General features: G+C 38.9%; 1 protein-coding gene across 2 annotated transcripts in view; it reads left to right on the forward strand.

Annotated features, from left to right (window-relative positions):
- Nucleotides 1-1,596: 1,596 nt before the first annotated feature.
- CLINT1 (clathrin interactor 1) overlaps nucleotides 1,597-22,888 on the forward strand; it is a 60,067-nt gene continuing 38,775 nt past the window's right edge. For both annotated transcript variants that reach the window (XM_036281729.1, XM_036281731.1), the window contains exon 1: nucleotides 1,597-1,805. In XM_036281729.1, the coding sequence (XP_036137622.1) occupies nucleotides 1,765-1,805 (41 nt within the window). In that variant the 5' untranslated portion in view covers nucleotides 1,597-1,764. The remainder of the gene's footprint in view (nucleotides 1,806-22,888) is intronic.

Genomic DNA, 22,888 nt, shown 5'->3' on the forward strand with positions numbered 1-22,888 from the left:
TTATTTTTTATCCTCACTCGAGGATATTTTTCCATTTTTTGTACAGATAGAATGGGAGGGAGAGAGAGGAAGGGAGAGAGAGTGAGAAACATCGACGTGAAGGGACACATTGAGTGGCTGCCACCCGCACTGCAACCGAAGTACATGCCCTTAGCGGGAACCGAACCCGGGTCTCTCTAGACCGCAGGCTGACGCTCTAACCGCTGAGCCAAACTGGCCAGGGCTGCCCAAGCACTCTTGACAAAGCTTTGAGATAGCTTTGTCCTGATTTCTACTTTTTGTGCTTTTCTGCCTGGCAATTCTTTCAACTTGCTTCTCTCAGGCCTTAATCCCAAAGCCTTACTGAAACCCTTTTCTAAGCTGCTTCCAGTAATTAAGTGGAGGCAACAAGAAGAGGTGACTTGACCTGAGGAACTAGGGTCAGAGGTTCTGGGTTCTTGATTTGGGATCCTTGTTACCTAGCTTTGTGACTAGCAGCACTTCACTTCTCCTTTGTGAATCAGTCTTTGTTCCCCTCACCAGGAATTCTTTTACCGCAGATCTGTCTTTTATGGGCAGCTCCTTTTCATCACTCAAGTTTCAGCTTAAATATAATGTCTTCAAAGAGGCCCCAAATATTCCTAAATGTTATTTTCCTCTAACATTCTCTGTAACATTATCATGTCTTCTTCAAGCATTCTCTATCTGCAACTGTCTTAATGTTTCCTTGATTATTTTGTTTCCTCCAAAGACCTTTAGGACCCAAGAGAAGTAACTGGTGCTTGTCTGTCTTGTCCCCAGTTGTATGCTCTATTCCTGGCACATAGAAGATGCTCAGTAAATATGTGTAGAATGAAAAGAACTGTAAAATTTAAGCAGTTGGACCAAATGAACTTTAAGGTTGTTTACAGCTTTAAGATGAACACTGTCAAAAATATATTAGTGAAAAATGGACAACCACTGTGATAAAACACTGAATGCAGTGTGTGTGTATACTTGTGCTTTAAGAATGTAAACCTGCCAAGTTCTGGGGCTGTCATAGTGCTTGCTGTCTTTCTACCATTTGCCATGGAGTGTAAACTGAGTTTCTGAGCTTTATTATAAAGTATCTAACAAGGATATCCTGTATCTGTCTAAATATGAAACCACCGTATCATAGAATTCGGGTGGAATCGTTTAGAATACAACCTCTTCAATTTACAGGGATGGAAACTAAGGCCCAGAGAAGGAAGCACATTTGGACACTTGGAACCGCACACAGTGCTGCTTTGTCAGCGCGGAATACATACGCCACTCACACTTCCGTTCAATCATGATTAATAGCACAACAATACTACACGATTGAACCAGCGGTTCTCAGCTTGAGCGTGGAGGATGTGTTAATGCACAGATTGCTGCGCCCCACCCACAGAGTTTCTGGTTCTGTAGGTGGGAGGGGTGGGGGGGCCCCCCCGAAGCACCCGGGCAGTGTAAGAGAGACCACACCGACCTTAACTCGCCAACTCTTAAAGGGCTCCGCGTGGCGCGCAGAGAACTACGCGTCCCGGCGTGCCCCGCGCGCAGCGGGCGGAACCTCGGGCGCTTCCGCTCCACGCAGCGCCTCTGCCCCCACGTCTCGACGTGTCACCGGCAGCGCCGCGGCTGTGCCTGGAGAAGGAGCCGACTGGGGGAGTTCGAGGCGGCGGCAGTGGCGGCGACCCGGCCTGGATCTGCCCCGGCGCGGAGGTGTTCCGGGATCCGTGGGGAGCAGGAGAGGGAGGCGGCGGCCCGGGCCGCGCGGGCACGATGTTGAACATGTGGAAGGTGCGGGAGCTGGTGGACAAAGCGTGAGTATCCGGGGGCAGTTGTGGCTCAGGCCCACGCGGGGGAGCCGAGAGGGGTAAGGGGAGCTGGCCCTGCGCACCGGGCGGCCCGCGTCACGCCCCCCGGCCCGGCCAGCCCCATCATGGCGGCGGCCGGCTCTTCCCCGGCCCCGATCCTCGTCCCGATCGGCGCGGCTGGGAAGGGACTCTTCCTAGTTTCAGAACATCCTCTTAGCCCCCTTCGCTGCTATCCGGGCCTTTCTCACTCAGCGCCTACCCTCACCCCCGCAGACACGAACCCTTCGGTCCGGGAAGGGGGCGGGGTTGTCCAGAGCTGGGTCGCTGCCCTGGCGGAGGACCGACTGTCTTGGCCCCAGGCTGTGTGCTTTGCCTCCTGGGCTGCGGCGAGGGCCTGGGGTGGGGACGCTGTGCACTGGCCCAGTGCCCCTCGGGGTGTGGTGCAGAGCCCTCAAACCTGGTCGGGATAGATCCTTCATCTCGCTGGGTCTCGTAATTTCTAATGAGACTGAATGTTGGAGTGGGTGGTAGGTGTAACAAGTGGCCACTGTGGTCAGGCTGAAGTTAATCAAGAGGAGACTCATCTTTGCTTTTCTATCAGTAGTGAAAGTAGATCACCACAACTTCTTGTCATTCTTTTCCTGTTGCCTTTAACACTACACTTCATTTTTGGATGGCCACTTATTTCATTCGGTTTAATTAACAAGTCGTTAAGAAATTTCCCCTAAAGAAGAAAACAACCCAGGTTTATATCCTGTTGATCTACTTTAACTTCCCTGACAGGTAAAGTGACTAATACGTAGCTGATTTCCTTTAAGACTTAAGTGATAACTTTAGTATCTTACTACACTAAGACAACTTGAACATCTAAAACGATTATATCAGATATAGCAGTGATTAAGTAAGGTCTTTTAGACAGGAAATAAAGTTTAAGAATTTAACCAGTCTCTTCCTTTTGGGTTTTAGTGAGTATGCAATAAGTATGGTGACAGAAACAGTTCTTTTGTGCCACCCATCCCACATGAAATTAGGAAGTGTAGGTGACAGATTGTTAGGCTTTCTTGACTCCAGGAAAAATCATTCACATTGGCTTGGATAATGCATCAGATAGAACTTAGACTTTGGCCATATTTTCAAATTTTCTATGTTATCAAGAAGGCAGTAGACCTCCTAAGGAACACAGAGCTGGTTCAAACACTGTAACTGTGACAAGTTAATTCACCTCAAGTGCCCCAGGGTTCTCAGGTGCAGTATGAAAATAATGATAGATGCTTACCTTAGAATGCTAGAATTAAGGGTTAAAAGCCTAGATAACACAGTATGTTTAGATCAGTATACTTTTTTTTTTTTTTTTATCCTCACCCGAGGATATTTTTCCATTTTTTGTACAGATAGAGTGGGAGGGAGAGAGAGGAAGGGAGAGAGAGTGAGAAACATCGATGTGAAGGGACACATCGGGTGGCTGCCACCCGCACGACCAACCAGGGCCGGGGACAAACTGCAACCGAGGTATGTGCCCTTAGCGGGAACCGAACCCGGGTCTCTCCGGACCGCAGGCCGACGCTCTGACCACTGAGCCGAACTGGCCAGGGCTAGATCAGTATACTTTTAATAACTATGGCAACTATTCTGCATTGAGAGATAAACATCATTAAAAGAGAATCCCCATGTTTGAAAAGTGATTTGCTTTAATAATTTTCCTTTATCAACTATTTATTTGACCATTAAACCCTGAGACACTTATTTGGGAGTTATTTTTCTACTTATACACTCTGCTTTTGCTTTCTAAAGATGAAATACTTCTTTTCCAGATCCAATGGTTGTTTTTTTATATGTAGTATAAAGACTAGGGTACTAGCTTAAACGATTTTTAAAAGTTCAAAAGTTTCTAAGCAGGATGACAGCAAAAGAAAACCACTAAGAAACACCATGTTATCTGAGAGGACTAAATTTATGATACTCAAAAAATTTGAAGAGGCCATACATTTTTCAAGAGACAGCAATTAAGGCAATATTTCTGCTGCTGGTGTTCTTCCATTGCTTGTCTTTATCACCCATGTTACTAATCTCCTAGTGCTTTAGGTTAAATATGCCACATAAGTAGTTACCAAATCATCTCATAGAAGAGCTGTTGTTGAAAAATAACTTCTACCTTTGTACTACCCAATTTAGAATGGAGACTTGAACCAAGTTATTCAAGAATTTGTAAGAATTTTGCCACCAAGGACTTTTGAAAGCTTTCCTGGGTGTCTGACATGATATTAAGATTAGAACATGAGGTTATTTTACTGATGAATACTCAGGATTTAATTTTCATCTTTCACTGGCAGGAGAGAAGAAATTCTTCCCCAGAAATGTAAACATCTTGCAGAACCAGTACCTGTGGCACTGTGTCCAGATAGACTATTCACCTTAAAATGCTGTTAATGGTGGTGAAGTGGATCCATAGAATGGCTGCTCTTAGCAAGGGGATAAGGTGATCAGGAAACTTGCAGTGAAATCACAATGAAGTGATTAAGAACTGCTCTGAGAACTTAGAGTAATAGAATGAGGGCGTATATGATAGAAGGGGCAATGGTTTGGGGTTTTTGGTACTCGGTTCAGATTCTGACATTGCCTTTTAGACCAGCTATATGTATGATTCGAGGCAGGATCACATGAATCTCCAGACCTTGGTTTGCTTATCTGTAAAATGAGGGATTTGGCTAGAGGAGGACTTTTTCCAACTTCACTGGCTGTTTGGAGACATGAATTTCCACCAGGGGAAAAAATTAGAACTAGTATTTCATAATAGCAGATAAGTTTTTGAAAGTCATTATCCTCCAGAGACAGTTTTGGCTAAAAAGGGACATTTTTAAAAAAGAGTAGTAATCAATAAAGGTTCTATTTAAATGCTTTATGCAGTAAATAAGTAGAACCCATGACTCAGAAAAAGTAGGTCTTTTATTTAGTGTTTATCCCTACCCAATGAGGTTTACTTCAGAAAGAAAAATGTGCTCTGAAAATGTGTTCCCTGGAGCTACTGTTTGATCCAGTATGGTGGCAGTTCTTAAGTCTAATGATATATTTCAAATATTGGCTTTTGAGACCTTTAAGACTTACAGATGGTGGGGAGATATTTTCCACAATTGTGGCACCTCCTGGTGGTATTGAACAGCTCTGTTTTGCAGAACAGTGTGGAACTGAGGAAAAGCAGATAAAGCCCTAGGCCAGCCAGAGCTTAAGTACCGTTTCCTCCCCCTTGTACTCAAGCTGCACAAAGGCAGCTGTGGCAGGAAAGGATAAGTGGCACCACTCCCACCAACCAGGACCCGCTTGACCACTGCTGTCCTGTGGCCTGCCTCCTGCTATTTGAGGCTGTAATCAGATTGGATACTTTTATATTTGTCACATCATACATGATATAAATTGAAAGTTGCTACAGTTCTGTTATATTTTTTCCTCCAAATTTTGGAAACAGGATGATGTAGTGTAAGTGGTAGATCAAAACTGTTGCTTATTGTTCAAGCCTGCCTAATCCTCTTTCATCTCAGGGAATAATATTAATGGTAAATCTACTTCATCAATGGCTCTTATTTTTTTTATTTATTAATTTGTTTTTGTTACAGATGTTTCTCCTTTTCCCCCCAATGGCTCTTATTTTTTATGATGGAGATTCAAACAGTGCTGGCCAAGATCCTAAGGCAACTGCTACACATAATCCATTTTAAGTTATTCTCTTAAGCATAGTTTGCATTTTCCCCCAGTAAGTTGGTTTTTGTTGGTGTTATATGCATGTTTTCAGTTCCTAAATGTTACATAATGTAATAGAGCTGTAGAAACTACTGTTCTCGTCAGGCTGACCCCTGAGGGAGAACCTTTTGCTTCTCTAGAAAATAGTTCATTCCTGTAATTTTATAGAAATTATTTCAACAGATAGTACATTTACTATTTATTGGATTAGTCCTCTATTTGTGAACTTGCAAAGTAAAATATCTGCCTTAAAGAAACTTTCCCACTACAAATATGCCACACCTTGAACTTATCATTGGTTTTGTTTTTCTTTCAGTTTTTTTCTCTCATTTTTCCTATCTTACCAGTAAATCTCTGTTCAGTTTGCCTCTTGGAACTTGAAAGGAAAGCTGCTTGTCAGCTTTCTGTCTTCCCATACCAACTTTTTTTGGAACTAGTGTAAAAATTGTTACTGCTCAAACAATATCCTTCCTCTCTTCTAGTAATTGGACAAAAGTAGATAAGAATTTAATTCCAAAGAAAGATGAGGTTAGCCCGGCCGGTGTGGCTCAGTGTTTGAGCGTCCACCCATGCACCAAGAGGTCTCTGGTTCGATTCCCAGTCAGGGCACATGCCCAGGTTGTGGGCCTGATCCCCAGTGGGGGGCATGCAGGAGGCAGCCAATTGATGTTCTCTCTCATCGATATTTCTATCTCTCTCTCCCTATCCCTTCCTCTCTCTCTAAAATCAATGAAGAAGAAAAAAGTTAAAAAAAAAAAAAAGAAAGATGAGTTTAATTTATCCTCTGCCGGCCTTTCTTAGGGGAGATTTTCTGTAGTTTAAAAAAGCACTTAACTGCCTTGTGTTTTCCTGAACTCTTCAGTGTTACTTTACAAGTGGTTTTTTTCCTTTATTGATTATAGAGAGAGAGAGGAAGTGAGAGGGAGAGAGAGATAGAAACATCGATTGGCCACCTCCTGCATGGTCCCCACTGAGGATCGGGCCCACAACCTGGGCATGTGTCCTGCCCAGGAATCGAACCAGCGACCTCTTGGTGCATGGGTCAACACTCAGCTGCTGAGCCACACTGGCCAGACTACAAGTAGTTTTTCATGTTTACTGATAACATCCACTGAAAGTACTTGGCCTTCTTAAGTACTTCTTACTAGCGTGCCTAGTTTTACAGTATAGCTCTACAGTTGAAACTTTTTTTAATGTGTTATTTTCTTACTTATTTCTTACTTATTTCTAACATTTAATATAACTTTAAGAAGAATATAGGCAGCTTAAATAAATATTTTAATCTTGAAGAAATCTTATTGTTTTATCTTTTCATATATATGAAATGCTTTATGCAGTAAATACATATATATATATATATATTATATGAATTTCTGTATTGATTTTGGAGAGAGAGGAAGGGAGAGGGAGAGAGAGATAAAAACATCCATGAGAGAGAACATTGATTGGCTGCCTCCTGCATACCCCCACTGGGGTTCCGCCCCTAATCCAGGCATGTACCCTGACCAAGAATTGAACCAGTGACCTCTTGGTACATGGGTCAACATTCAGCCACTGAGCCACATCAGCTGGGCTGTTTTATTTTATTTATTTTTATTTTTATTTTTATTTTTTAATCCTCACCCGAGGACATTGTGCCATTTTTTTTTTTTTTTTTTTTTTGTACAGATAGAGTGGGAGGGAGAGAGAGGAAGAGACAGAGAGAGAGAAACATCGATGTGAAAGGGACACATCGAGTGGCTGCCACCACATGACCAACCAGGGCCGGGGACAAACTGCAACTGAAGTACGTGCCCCTAGCGGGAACTGAACCCGGGTCTCCGGACCGCAGGCTGACGCTCTAACCTCTGAGCCAAACCGGCCAGGGCTCAGCTGGGCTGTTTTATCTTTTATATTTAGATTTAGACTTCAATGTAGTTGAAATGTATATGCTTGTTAGCTTTTATTATGTAAAATTTTTAAAATATCAGAAAATGGAAGGACTATCTGTGTAGACATGAATAGCTCCAACAGTTTGGCCCATCTTGCTTCATTTGTACTACCTAACACCCCTTCTTCATATTATTGTGAAGCAAGTCTCAGATACCATTTCATCTATAAATATATCAATATCTAAAAGGTAAGGAGTCATTATTTTAAAAATCATAACCACAATACCATTATAAAATCTTAAAAAATGATTACTTAATATCAAATGTCCAGTCAGTAGTCATTTCTCAATTGCCTCATAATTCCTTTTTGATGTTTCTGGATAGTGGATATATCTCTTGGTTCTTTTGATCTGTAGGTTCAACCTATACTTTTCTTCCCTCTTGCAATTTATTTATTGAAGAAGTGCAATTTGCATTTCTCTCAGTCTGGATTTTGCTAATTGGACCCCGCCATGGGTTTATTTAAATATTTTTCTAACCTCACTATTTCCTGTAAATTGATAATTGTGTCTAGTCATTTTGATCAATTTTCTTAAGCTCTGATGTTTGGAGAGCAAAACTACCTCATAGATTCAAAGTACATTTTTAGTACTTGTAATGGGTCTTATGTATAAAGTTAACTCTTTTCAGTCTCAGCTGACATTATTTAACATTCTGGGACAACATATTTAACTGTTTATTCTTTTATGTTTTTTTTTAAGATGTGACTTTTCTTGTTTAGCCTAATTATTGTGTTTGTCCATCTATGTATTTTTATAGTAATTTTTATAGTAATACATAGTCGTCTACTATACATAGGCATCTCCCGGTGGTATTTAATAGATCTGGGAAGTGGTTTGTGATTCAGAGATCAGAACTGGATTGAAGTCATAGGTCCACTACTAAGAAACAGTGATCTTGGGCATTAGGACAGCATCTCTAAATTTTTTTCTTTCCTTTAATCCTCACCTGAGTATACTTTTTCTATTTATCATCAGATAGAGTGGGAGAGAGGGTTAGAGAGAGAGATACATCGATGTGAGAGGGATGCATCGACTGGTTGCCTCCCACATGACCCAACCAGGGCCGGGGCGAACCACATCCGAGGTATATGCCCTTGACCGGAATCGAACCCACGACTCTTTGGTCCATGGGCTGATGCTCTAACTGCTGAGCCAAATCGACCAGGGCTCTAAATATCTGTATAAAATGGAAATGTTTATTTTACAGAGTTCTTGTGAGGATTAAATTGCATGTGAAACACTTGGCATAGTACTAGACATATGTAATAACTGTGTCTTAATCCATGTATCATTATTTTCAGTGGATACGCTCTCCTGAAACTCTTCACTTGAGTAGACATCTTAACCTACATATAGGAAAACTCATAGAAATATCTCTGTTGTGTGTGCCGTGGTTGTATTTACCAAATTGTAAATGCTTTTACTTTAACACTATAAAGCATATTACAGAAATAACTCTTATGTTTTCTTTGTTTGTGTGTTTTTATTTTTTATCCTCACCCGAAGACATTTTTTTGTTAAGATAGAGTGGGAGGGAGAGAGAGGAAGAGAGAGAGAGAAACATCGATGTGAAAGGGACACATCAAGTGGCTGCCACCTGCATGACCCAACTAGGGCTGGGGACAAACCAACTAAGGTACGTGCCCTTAGCGGAAACCGAACCCGGGTCTCTCTGGACCGCAGGCCGACACTCTAATCCGCTGAGCCAAACCGGCCAGGGCCCAGAAATAACTCTTTTGAAAGACACATTGAGGAATAGTCTTTGGAAAGACACATTGCTCCATCTGCTCATATTTGTTTAGTTAGTTTGTGTTTTCTCAAGATTTTAAAGATACTGCTAATGTAAACATTTTAAAATGTAAAAAGCTTTATTTTTTGAAGGGAAATGGAAGTTGACATTTTATCCTTAAAGAAACTGAACAATATCAAGAAACAGAACCCTCTAAAATATGATACCAACTTCATGATCTCTGACAATAGATGAGCAGTATATATAAGGAAAGCACATTGCAGAAAGGGCTTTCCAATTATTCAGACCAATCTTTCCAACTGGCAAGAAATTCTTTTGGTTTATCAGAGCCCTTTAGCCTGAAAACTAAATATGGGTAAAAGAACATAGCATATTCCTATGTTGGAACCAATTTATAGCTATTTATGAGTTGTGGATAGATTTAGCCAATGAATTATTAAATATGAGTGATTTTGTTTCTGTACAGCAATATAGGCATGTTTTATACTTAAGAAAAGTCTAGTTACTTTAGAATGTCTCCTTTTGGCATATTAATTTTGTTTAGTTTCTAAATTCTTAGGAGAGTCTTCAATTCTAATATACTTGTTATAATTTCCATACAAACTCACCATTATGTTGTAAATGTGTACACATGCTTTTGAAACGTTTCACTCAAAAATTCTCATCCAGCCCTGGCCGGTTTGGCTCAGTGGTTAGAGCGTCGGCCTGCGGTCCTGAGAGACCCAGGTTCGGTTCCCGCTAAGGGCGCGTACCTCGGCTGCAGTTTGTCCCCGGCCCTGGTCGGTTGTGCGGGTGGCAGCCACTCGATGTGTTCCTTTCACATCGATGTTTATCTCTCTCTCTCTGTTCCTCTCTCTCCCTCCCATTCTACCTGAACAAAAAATGGAAAAAAGTCCTCAGGTGAGGATTAAAAAAAAAAAAAAAATTCTCATCCAAATAGCCTTATATCTTTATAGTAGAAAAATGACATGCATTGAAAATTCAGTTTATTTTCTTTGCCATTTGTTTTCATGCATTTTTAAGCAAATCATTCAAGAACAATGCAAATAAACATGCTGAACTTTTTTCTGTTTTTCTCATATTCATTCTTCAGTTGTCATTTTTTAAAGTGACTTAAAGTTGCCCGGCCAGTGTGGCTCAGTAGTTAAACATCGACCCATGCACCAAGAGGTCAGGGCACATGCCCGGTTTGATTTGTGGGCCAGATCCCCAGTGGGGGTCATGCAGGAGGCAGCCAGTTGATGTTCCCTCTCATCGATGTTTCTATCTTTCTCTCCCTCTCCCTTCCTCTCTCTCTCTAAAATCAATCAAGAAAAAATAAAGTGACGTAAAGTTATATTATTAAAACTGTGTTTTTATTTGCAGTTTAATCACCATGGTTAAATCATGTCCTTAATTTGATGTGTTTGACTTACAATTATAAGTTTGGTACTGAATGGGCTTTTGAGGTATGACTCATTTTTCATGAAGCTGAATAAAAATTTTGACCCTATATTCTGCTCTCCACACAGTAACAAGAGTGATTTAAAAATATTGTCAGATCTGCTCAGAAGAGACTCCCAGTCTCTTCTCATCTCTGTTTATCAGCCTTTCCATGATCTGGCTCTCTGCTGCTCACTCTGACCTCATCTACCACCATTCCCTCCTTCCAGTATTCCGTTCCTATGTAAAATCGCATGTGTTCACACTCTTTGCCCTGCTTTATTTATTTACATATAGTCATCTGCCTCTGGGACCTAAGCTTGTAAAGGGCAAGACTTTGTTTTGTTACTGCTATATTACTAACTCCTACAATAGCGTATGACATATATAGTAAGGGCTCAATAAATATTTTTTAATGAGTATGTTAAATTTGGTAAGTTGATTTATATTACCAAGAAAATCTTTTAAGTCCAGATATTTCTAATAAAAGCTAATAGTTATTGAGCATTTGCCACATGCCAAGAACAGTGTTGACAACATTATTATCTTCAGTTTATTAATGAGGAATTTGACCACAGAGAAGTCTAAGAACTTGCCCAGAGTAACTCATCTAGAGAATAGAATCTAGATTTAAATATAGATGATCCACATTCAAAATATACATATAGTCATGATTTTGGTAACTTTTATTTTATTTTTTAAAGATTTCTTGGGGGGGGGTATGTGCCCCTAGCAGGAACCAACCCTGGGACTCTGGTCTGCAGGCTGACACTCCAACTGCTGAGCCAAACCTGCAGGGCTGATTTTGGCTTTTAAAGGACTTTTTTTTTTTTTAAATCCTCACCCGAGGATATCTTTTCCATTTATCTTCAGATAGAGTGAGAGGGAGAGAGAGGAGAAACATCGATGTGAGAGAGACTCATCTACTGGTTGCCTCACATATGACCCCAACCAGGGCCCGGGACCAAACTGCAACTGAAGTGCATGTCCTTGACCGGAATCGAACCCATGCCTCTTTGGTCCACAGGCTGACACTCTAACCACTGAGCCAAACTGGACAAAGCTAAAGGACATTATTTAAACAAAACAAAAATATGTTGTATTTCACTATAGTAAAGGTGATTTTTTTAGTGTATACCTTATATAAGTTAAAAATAACTTGAGCCCTGGCTGGTTTGGCTTAGTAGTCAGAGTGTCGGCCAGTGGACCCAAGGGTCTCAGGTTTGATTTCTGGTCAAGGGCACGTACCTGGGTTGCAGGTTTGGTCCCCAGCCTTGGTGACTCTCTCACATTGATATCTCTCTCTGTCCCTCTCTCCCTCCCTCCCTCCCTCCCTCGTTCCTTTCCACTCTATCTAAAAAAATCAATGGAAAAATATCCTTGGGTGAGGATTAACAACAAAAATAAATGTGGAAAGTATCTCAATAAATGTTTAAAAAATTATTTGGAAAAAAATTATGATAACTTAAGTTTCTGAACCAAATTCAGTGAGAATATTTATTCTTTTTTTCCCCTGTTCTGTATCCTGCAGTACTCCGAATAATGTTTGTAAGTTGAAAGCCCTCAACAAAAAGGAAGCAAACATGTTTCTGTAGGTGAAAGAAAATCTTAGCTATTGTAACAAAGGTATTCACTGTAATTAATCCTTAAAAAATGTCGTGACATTCATGAGCTGTATAATTGCTTTAGAATTAGTAGTCCTCTGTAACCAGCTTTCGTAACATTAGTAAGTTTCATATAATCCTGTGATCATTATATGGTGGTCAGTTTACTGTGCCTGTAATGCTACGTCTTAGTAATCTGTGATTTATATACAACTTTTCCCAGTTTTACGTACATTCAAATTGGATGATTTAGGAATAATTTTCCTTTATGACCTATCTGAGTAGTATAGTTTTGGCATAGATTGTAAATATGTAAATGCTGTACAGTAGCTGAAAAGATATTACTGACATCCTTACTAATCTTGGCCATACCTTATAAGGGCCCTTCAGTGAGTGCTTATTAAATACTTACCATGAGCGCTGTAAGATGAGAGACAGATCTATGCTATGGTTCCAATGGCAGCTTGTGATGCTGTCAAGCACATGAAAAGCACTTGAACAAGAGAGAGTGCTATGAGATGGTACGGTATCTGAATTCAGGATAAGGGGTGTAAATACTATAAAATTTAGAGAATGGAAAGAATTAAGACTGAGCAAAAGCTTCATGAAGGAGATAGATCCTGGAATTTAAAAAATGCATACTTGCTGAAAGGAATGTGAGGCCAAGTAAAGTATCAAACATGGAGTGAAAAATTTGAAACAAGTCAAATGATATAGGCTCACAGACCTGTTCCCAAATGGTTCCCAGCAGCACGATAACATCAGTGAGTGCTACCTTAGAAACTGTTCTCTTGCAAAAGGAAGTACCCCTTCTATACCAATCAGATAGTTCAAATTAAATAATTTGAAGTATAGATGTTTGTTGGATTTTTTTAATGTTTGTTTTAGAGCTTGAGAAGAAATACGTTATAAAGGTTTGAAAATTTTAGGAGTTTCTGGAAACAGTTTTTTTTGGTTAATCCTCATCCGAGGTGGAAACAATTTTTTTTGGTTAATCCTCATCCGAGGATATTTTCCATTGATTTTTTTTTTTTTTTTTAGATACAGTGAAGAGAGGGAGGGAGGGAGAGAGACAGATGGACAGACACATTGATTGGTTGCCTCCCGCTCTACCCCAATCAGGGATGGGGATCACACCTGCAACCCAGGTACATGCCCTTGACTGGAATTGAACCTGTGACCCGAGATCCTTGGGCCGACACTCTAACCCCTGACCCAGACTGGTCAGGGCTGAAAACTTTTTTTTTCATGTCAGGAAAGTTGAGTCTAGTTTGGGGGATTTGTAAATACATCTGTGTAAATCTAAATTTAATCAATCACAGGTGAAAAATGAAAAAACCCAACTATTACTGTTTTGATTTAAACAAAATGTCCAGTAATTGAACTTACATAGAGGTCGTTTTACAAACTTATTACTATTAAAGTGCAGGATCTCTCATTTTTACCATTCTGTTGATAAGATTTTTAGTTACACTCTTTCAGTTAAGTGATATTTGGCTATGCATCTGAATTTAATCAGAATTGAGAAAGATCTTTAAGTGATGTAATCAAACTATACAATACCAAGTATTTGTATCTGTATCTACAAAGATCTAGTTTTAATATATTGTCACAGTGCAGAATATGTCATCAGTTATCATTCTCTTAAAAGGATTTTATGCTTTTTTTTGTTTTTTTTTAGGTTAACCAATTTTAGTACTTTCTTTTAGATATTTTTCCTTGGAGTCATTTAATAAAACTACTTTAATAGGGTAATTTAAATAGAGTATCACATATTTAAAAAGATAATTTGTCATGAGTATGCCCAAGCTGAGTAAATTTCTTTGGGTTTCAGTTTTATTTTTCAGTGAAGGAGGGGGGGGGGAATTGGAGGGGAGACGGAAGTAAAGAGACGTGCTCCACTTCTGCTGCACAAAATAGGGATAAGGTCTACTCACCAAGACTGTTAAGAGAATTAATGAGTTAATGTATTGTGAAAATGTTTACCACTGTGTTCTCAACAAATTCTTGTTCTTTGCTTTTGTTTTGGTTATTTCGTTTTGTCATTGTGAGATAGCTTTAAAAAGCTGTAACCCAAAATTAAAAGATATAGATGAACAAAGACTATTTTTATTCCTTAGATTTGTTCTAATTTTAGTGGCTATTTTATCATACTTGTAAAAACTAGAATTGAGATCTATAATGCAGACAAAACTCTTATGCTGTACTCACTTTTTAATACCTTGGATATTTGATCTGCTGTCCCCTGGATATCTGATCTGCTTGTGGAGCCAGTTTAACATAGGATACCTCTTGACAAGAAAAACATCACACTGTCCTTTCTTTAAGAAAAAAAGAAAAAAGAAAAATGGATTTACTTTAAAAAAAAAACAAAAAAAAACCCTGTGCTAGTGGCCCTATGCAGTTAACTGTCAGCAATAGGAAAGATTATTTCAGAATTAAATTTACACATAAAACAATGTGAGTCTGAAGCTGCTTTAAGTACAGAGTACAAGTGTTTTGGGTTGTTGAATAGGAATAATATTACCATTTAAAAACAAAGATAGACCTTGGGAGCTTAGGCTTTTAAAATTTGTTAGAAATTATGTTTGAGGAACTTGCACTTGAATTGATCATGTGCATCATAGGACATACAGTTTAATTTGTTATGACTGAAAGTTGCAAAACAACTTTTAAATAAATATTTTACTCTAAACATTTGGCTAAAAATTTTTCTAACAAGTGGAAATTAGTGTCCTAGTTATGTAGAATAATAAATGTGCTGTTACTATTGTATCTAAATATGACATTTTGCTAGCTCTTACTAAGTTGTCATTAAATATGGTGATAGGTTACTGTGCTACATGAAAACTTTGTAACTAGAACAGTCCTGAGAGCTTCATTGAGGATGTTTTTGGTCTGTTAGTTGAGTAAAATATTTAACCTTTGTGATTTTTTTACTCATAAATACTTAGGACTACTTGACATGTTAACATTGTTTGAGGTTTGTGGTTGTTGGTATCCCAGGACAATAAGATTTGCATAATGTATCCAGTAGTACCCCCCTTATCTGTGGGGTATATGTTCCAAGACCCTGGGTGGATGCCTGAAACCATGGAGTACCCAACCGTTACATACTATGTACAAAATGCAGTACAAGTACCTTTGTACACTACTCGCCTTTCTTTTTCTTGTGATGACACAAGGCCTACGTGATGAGATGAGTGATGTAGACATTGTGACGTAGCATTAGGCTACTATAAGGGTTAGTTGAACACAAGCACTGATAACTGAGATGGCTACTAAGTGATTAATGGGTAGGAAGGGTATACAGTGTGGAGACACTGGACAAAGGGATGATTCATTTCCCAGGCTGGATAGAGCTGGACAGTGCAAGATTTCATCACATTACTCAGAACAATGTGCAATTTAAAACTTAAGAAATGTTTATTTCTGGAGTTTCCCATTTAATATTTTCGGACCATGGTTGACCACAGGTAACTGAAAACACAGAAAGCAAAGCTGTGGATAAGGGGGACTACTTTATTACTAATTGTTCTTTAACTATACCTTAAATGTAAAATGAAATGAAATTATTAAAATCAGGTAAGCCTAAATTTCATAACTGTTTTAACTGTGGTAAATTTCCTTTACATTAAAACTTATGCATTCTGTATTTCAAAGCATAAAGTTCACTCTGTATCTAAACTCTTCAATGCTTGAATGGAGGAGTGATTGCACTTGAGAAAGTCAGTTGTTGCCTAATTTGACACTAAAATAAATGTTCTCCAAATTGTAGAAGCAAGAAAATGACAGTTCAAAATGAAATAGAAATAAACCAACCAGTTATTTTCATGAAGTTTGACTTTGTTCCAAGTTATATGTATTTCTTTCTTTCTTTTTTAAACCCCGACCCGAGGATATTTTTCCATTTATCTTCAGATAGAGTGGGAGGGAGGGGGGGGGGGCGAGAAACACATCAGTGTGAGAGAGAGACACATCAGTTGGTTGCCTCCCACACCACCCCAACCAGGGCCAAGGACCGAACTGCAACCGAGGTATGTCACCTTGACTGGAATCGAACTCAAGACCCTTTGGTTCGTTGGCCAATGCTCTAACTGCTGAGCCAAATCATCCAGGGCTCTATGTATTTTCTTTCTTTCTTTATTGATTTTAGAGACAGGAAGGGAGAGGGAGAGAGAGCTAGAAACATCAATGAGAGAGAACATCGATTGGCTGCCTCCTGCATGCCCCCCACTAGGGATCAGGCCCACAACCTGGGCATGTGCCCTGACTGGGAATCGAACCAGGAACCTCTTGGTGCATGGGTCGATACTGAACCACAGAGCCCCACCAGCCAGACTATATGTATTTCTTAAACAGATTGTTTTTAAAACATTGTGGTAAGAGTCACATAGCATAAAATTAATCATTTTAAAATGTTGAATTCAGTGGCATTGACACAATGAGATTTTAAAATAACTTTTATTTGAAATTAAAGTTGTAAAAATAGTAAAGAGAACACCTGTATACCCTTTATCTAGTATTACCAATTTTTAAGATTTTGCCATATTCGTCATTCTCTTTTTCTCCCCCACTCTTTATCTTTGTCTATCTGCGTGTGCACACATACACACGCACACACACACTTACTTTTCTGATCCATTTGAAAGTTGGTTACATACCTACCCTCTTTGCCTCAAAACTTGTGTGTGCACTTACTAAGAACAAGGATTAGTCCCTTACCTTAGCCACAGTATAGTTATCAGATTCAGAAAATTGAACACTAAAACAATGATTTTGTCTCTGTAGTCCATGTTCTGATTTGTCACTTGTTCTACTCTACTACAGGATTTTGTCCAGGGTCATGTATTATATTTAATTGTCATGATTATTTAGTTTCTTTTAATGAAGAGTTCCTTAACCTTTTAAAAAAATCTTTCAAAGCATTGGTATTTTTTAAGATTACAGGCCAGTTATTTTATAGAATATTCCTCAATTTAGGTTTAACTGAATTTCCTCAGCTTATGTATTCCGACCTGGAACATTACATTAACTAATAGTGTGTCCTTTTCAGTAGGAAAACAATGTTCATATGTCCCTTCTTAGTAACATTAATTTTGACCACTCATTCAAGGTTCCTCCACTGTTTACTTACTGTTTCTCTCATTGCAGCTGATAAACAATCTGTGGGGAGATACTCTGAGACCTCTCCTAATCAAAATCCCCCCCTAGATTTAATATCTACTGATGTCTGTTGTTTGAGCTAATCTTTACTGTAATGGTTACAGATGGTGATTCCCCATGTCTAAACAAAGTTTACCCAACAGGTACTTTCTCTGTAATGCACATTATAGCCCTCTTATGCTTAGGAACACTAGACAGCACTTCACACTATGGGACCATATTAAACAGTGAAATCACACACACACACACACACACACAAGTACAATGCAGACATGGCACTAAACAGACCCGGAAGGGACACTTGTTTACAATATGAGAACTGAAAGAAGGCAGAGCATCACTTTTGTGATCCCACCTCAGCGGGGAATGTGCATGCGGAACGACTCAAAGTTTCCACTGCTCCACACAGTTCACAGGGACCCTGAAAGCACTATGAATATTAATTTGGGGTTACAAATTAACTTCAGTGCAGCAGTTCTCAACCTGTGGGTCGCACCCCCTTTGAGGGTCAAACGACCCTTTCACAGGGGTTGCCTAAGACATAACAGTAGCAAAATTACAGTTATGAAGTAGCAACGAAAATAATTTTATGGTTGGGGGTCACCACAACATGAGGAACTGTATAAAAGGGCCGCAGCATTAGGAAGGTTGAGAACCACTGCTTTAGTGAGCAAGCAAACTTGCAAATACGGATGGAGTGTAATCATTTTTTAAACCCAATGGAAAAGGTACAAAAAGTAAAACAGAAGAGACTTAAGATAGAAAACTAAGGTTAACAGTTAAGATCAAAGAGGTTTTTAAAAAAATATGATAAAAATAAACGAGATGTAAAGGAAAATAAAAAACACAAAACCAGCCAACAGATAAGAGTTTAAAGACATAAAAAAAGATTAAAGGAAAAGCTATTAGGTAAAAGAAAAAGAGAAAAAGAAAGAAAGAACATACAGAATATTAAAAACAAAAATGGTGAGATGAAAGTTATAATCTGACTTTTTTCAAAGTTTGCAAAGGGGGGGGGCAGTTTTTTAAAATAAGTATATGTACTAAAGTGGGTTTCTTGGGACAGTTACAAAAAGCTCCAGGGAAAAGGTGTGTTGTCCCCAAAGTTTTAGAAATGTTCTGCTTTGTCTCCTGTTGGAGATTCACAATGCACGTCAGAATAGTCTTCTCTGGGAAGTGTTGCAGAAATAAAGTTGCCTTTATTTTTCTGTAACATTTCCCAAATCTCACCATGAAATACTTTTTTTCTATGACATTTATTAATATCTCCCAGTGTATTTTTCACTGTTTCAGAAGAAAAGAATGAAAATCATAAAAGTTATAGAGATACATGATAGAAAAAAAAATCAGTTGGAAATAAAGAACAGTTTTGGCTTGGGGCTGGCATTCCTAGGGAATAGTCTTCTGTTGAGGCAGCACTGTTCTGCTGCTAGTCAAGGGGCAGAGAGCAACTTGACACTACCTTCTGGCTCTCCATCCAGACTTGTCTTTTCAGAAAGCTTTTATCTGTGCAGGCAGGGCACTGATACAACACACAGGCTGCTGAGCCAGGCAGTAGAAGCTGATCCTCAGCAGAATTAAATCAGCCCAGCCATGGGATTCTTCCCTAGCAAGTCAAGAAAAGTTTTATATACAAGTGCTGTTTTTCTTTTCTTTGAAGAAAAAAAAAAAAAGATCAATTTTTTTCATTGTATAAATAAAATTTTAAATAGATGTACCCCCCCACACTGTTTTATTGTTTATATTCCTTTTAGACTTCTTTCATACGCACATGTTTTTATATAGTTGATAGTGGTTAGTGGTCATGCAATTTTGCGTTCTGAGAGCTCTTTTTCTACGACCATGAAAGGAAAAGAATCTCTAGTGGTGACCGCCTCTACCTGTTCTCTTGCAGCTATGTTCCAAGCACCATTCCTGCCACATAGTGGGAGCAGCTTCATCCTGCTTCCCTGAACCACTCAACACATCTTCTCTTTTGCCAGCCATAAAACACTCTGTCCCCTCCCCCAAGCAGAGAGTGCCTCTCTGCTTAACATCATGGGACAGCTTCTTTGTGAGCTTGTCATCTGCTGCCCAGGTCAGGAGAGCAGCAGGACCTGTGCTAGAGGGGAGTGGAAGGACTTCCATATATACCAGCCAGACCCTCGGACATCTGACATTTCTTGGTATAATGATTTGTGTTCTTGCAGATGAAACAGTACAGAAATTGGGTATTGTGGCCCTTCTAAAATCTTTTGTTCAGCCAGATACCTCATGGAGAGAGTTATATAGACCTTACTTGGGGCATTTTGAAAGTTCAGAATTCTCCTTTGGATATTCCTAGATTGTAAATATAAAATTCATGCTAGATAATTTCCCTTCTTACAGTAGCTGTAGTCTTTGGTTTTGGCATAATTTGCTTTGGTATGTGTGACCCCCAGGAGTGTTGCTATCAATAACAAAAAAGTTAGAGAGGCTATTTTATCAGATGATACCAGATTACCACTAAAACAGAAATTGCTACTTAGCGTAAAATAAAATCGTAGCTCACAGTCTGTGGTGTGCTAAGATTAAGTAGCGTGAACTTCAGAATACAAACTTTATTAAGCTTAAAATTGTGGTTCTGTGCTGGGGCTTGTATTAATAGGTGCTTGTCTTGTCTTTTAGTGATACTCATTTCCAGCTGTTTCTTAGTACTAAAGTCATTTCTGCCTTGCTGTATAGTTTTGTCTTCAAAATCTTCATTTTGGTTTCTACACTGTGAATCAGATAGGCTGCTAGTTACTTAACTGTAAAGTTCTGTAACATGAATGAGCTGTGGATGAGTAGTAGTATGTCAGTCTGTTCTAAGGGGCCATATAAAGAATATCTTCAAACTAAATAAATACTGCCAGAAAAATAACCATATGTGCTAAATGCTTTACACATATTTCATTTAATCTCTGTAATAATACATAGGAACTCCCTTTCAGAAGAAACTGAGACACAAAGTGGTTGATTTGTCCAGGGATCAGAGACAAGATTCATGCCCTATTAATTTTTAATAAATTATTGATCAATAATATGTATATTAATTTGCTTTTATATGAATTAGCCATAAAAGCTGAAGCAGATTGTGAAAATATATAAATGTGCACCATTTTTCTCTGGTGCAGCCTTGGGTTTTAGAACAGTGCCTGGATTCAAAGCCCGTTTCAATTTCTGAAAATGGGCCGCCATCAAATGGGTTATTTTACTTGGTGTTGCTAACCACTGAAGTTGTAAGGAAAGGGAAATAGTTGTATAGTTTCTTCCTCCCACAGGTCATAATTTAGTTGTGGACATCAGGATGTTTTTCTTGGCTTATCTCATTCATATAGTTTTCCTTGCACATCTGTTACATAAATTATAAAATGAATATTTCCTTGAAAAGTTCCCAGTTTAAGTCACACTTAATAGTGATGAAGAGGTCAGTACCTTTTGGAAAAAAGAATTAAATGACAGGCTTTGAGGGGCCGGAATCCAGCTATCATCCTGGTTTAAGTATTTTTTGTTTTGTTTTAGATCAGTTCTTAATATTTTTGAGGCATTGGAATAATCATATGTGGTTTCTAGTGTTTCCCAAAAGACTTTATGTTGGACTATAAACATTTAATGACCTGTTATATAAAGTGAAGTATTTTAGTCACTGCTTCTCTAAGTTTTTATCTTTTCAGTGATCAATTTACATGTATGTTCTAGTCTGGTACATAGTTTGCCGTTTGAAACTAAATCTGGGGTGTTGACTTCTTTCATGATTATTCATTTTATGTAATCCTTCCTGACCTTGAATTCTACATAAACCATAAAATAATGATTTTCTGTGTTTTCTTGGGAATTAAATTAATAAGATTTATTCCGGTAGTTACATTTTAGTACATATACTTTATACTTTAACAAACATATCGGTTTTTGTGAAATCAGAAATTTTTTATGTGTCTGGTTAGTTTGGGCCCATGCAAAAAGACATTGAATTAGTATTGGAAATTGTCCTGGAATGTTAGGCGGACTCCTATAAGCAGGGGACTAAGTATTTATTTCTTTTTTTTTTTTTTAATTTTTAATTTTATTTATTTATTTTTTTATCCTCACCCGAGGATATTTTTCCATTTTTGTACAGATAGAGTGGGAGGGAGAGAGAGGAAGGGAGAGAGAGAGAGAAACATCGACATGAAGGGACACATCGAGTGGCTGCCACCTGCACGACCAACCAGGGCTGGGGACAAACTGCAACCGAAGTACGTGCCCTTAGCAGGAACCGAACCCGGGTCTCTCCGGACCGCAGGCCGACGCTCTAACCGCTGAGCCATGGCCAGGGCAGTATTTATTTCTTTAACGCACAATTTGAAATTTTGGGGATTTGGAATGTTGGTTTTTAAGGTTGAAATATTTAGAGTAAAGATAACATTTGGAATACTGATAATCTATAATGGGTATTTTTAGAGATTAGAAGAGAAAGTATGCTATAAATTGTTTAATTTTTTATGTTACGTTTCCTATGAAACCGTTCTTCGTTCTAAAACACAAAGATTCTTCTATTTTTTTTTAATCCTCACCTGAGGACATTTTTGCATTTATTTTCAGATAAAGCGGGAGGGAGAGAGGGAGGTACAGAGAGAGAAACATTGATGTGAGAGAGACACACCGAGTGGTTGCCACCCATACTACTGGGGTGGACAAACCGCAACCGAGGTACGTGCCCTTAGCGGGAACCAAACCTGGGACTCTGGTCCGCGGGCCGACCCTCTAACCCCTGAGCCACACCGGCCAGGGCCTTCATAGATTTTTCTGTTCAAAGTTTTGACTTTTAAAAACAGATCTAGAAGATTTATTAAGGAAAGTAATATATAATTTTGTTACAATCCAAATCTGACTGGCACGTGTGAAGACAGGTTGCCAGTCAGTGGCGTCTACCACACAGCTTCTGTTGTGCTCAATCTCTGGGGCCATGGGGAGAATTGAACTTCCTTGTGAAAAACAACTCAGAGAAAGCCAACCTCCAGTATTGGTAGTGAACCTAGCAGAGCCTACGAAAGTGATGATTCACAGAAAATGGAAGCTTTGCTATACTTAGGAGTACCAGGTTTCGTGGTACGTTGGGTTAATGACACAATCAAATCTATATGAAGTCAGTAAAAAAATTTATGAAAAGTGTCCTGCCATGCAAAAGTTCTTAGCTGAAAAATAAAACTTGGTAATCTAAATGTTGGTTACCTTGTGCTGAGTAAGTCTAGTATGCACAGGATACTTTAACTCTTGGTTGAATCTGGGAAATTGGAGTCTGTACAGACATTTTCATTTTCATAATTTTGAAGGTACACAAAGGTATTTAGCTAGTCTTTCAAGAATGTTAGGGGCTTATATTTATAGTTTTTTCTACCTGCAAAGTAGTGTTTGGTGGTTAATTTGCTCCCTGTCCCCCCCCCCAAAAAAAAACCCCTGAAAAATAAGTACTTTTGTAGAAAACAATTTTATAGAATGCATC

This window comes from Molossus molossus, unplaced genomic scaffold (assembly GCF_014108415.1).
Source record: "Molossus molossus isolate mMolMol1 unplaced genomic scaffold, mMolMol1.p scaffold_m16_p_4, whole genome shotgun sequence".
Classification (NCBI taxonomy): domain Eukaryota; kingdom Metazoa; phylum Chordata; class Mammalia; order Chiroptera; family Molossidae; genus Molossus; species Molossus molossus.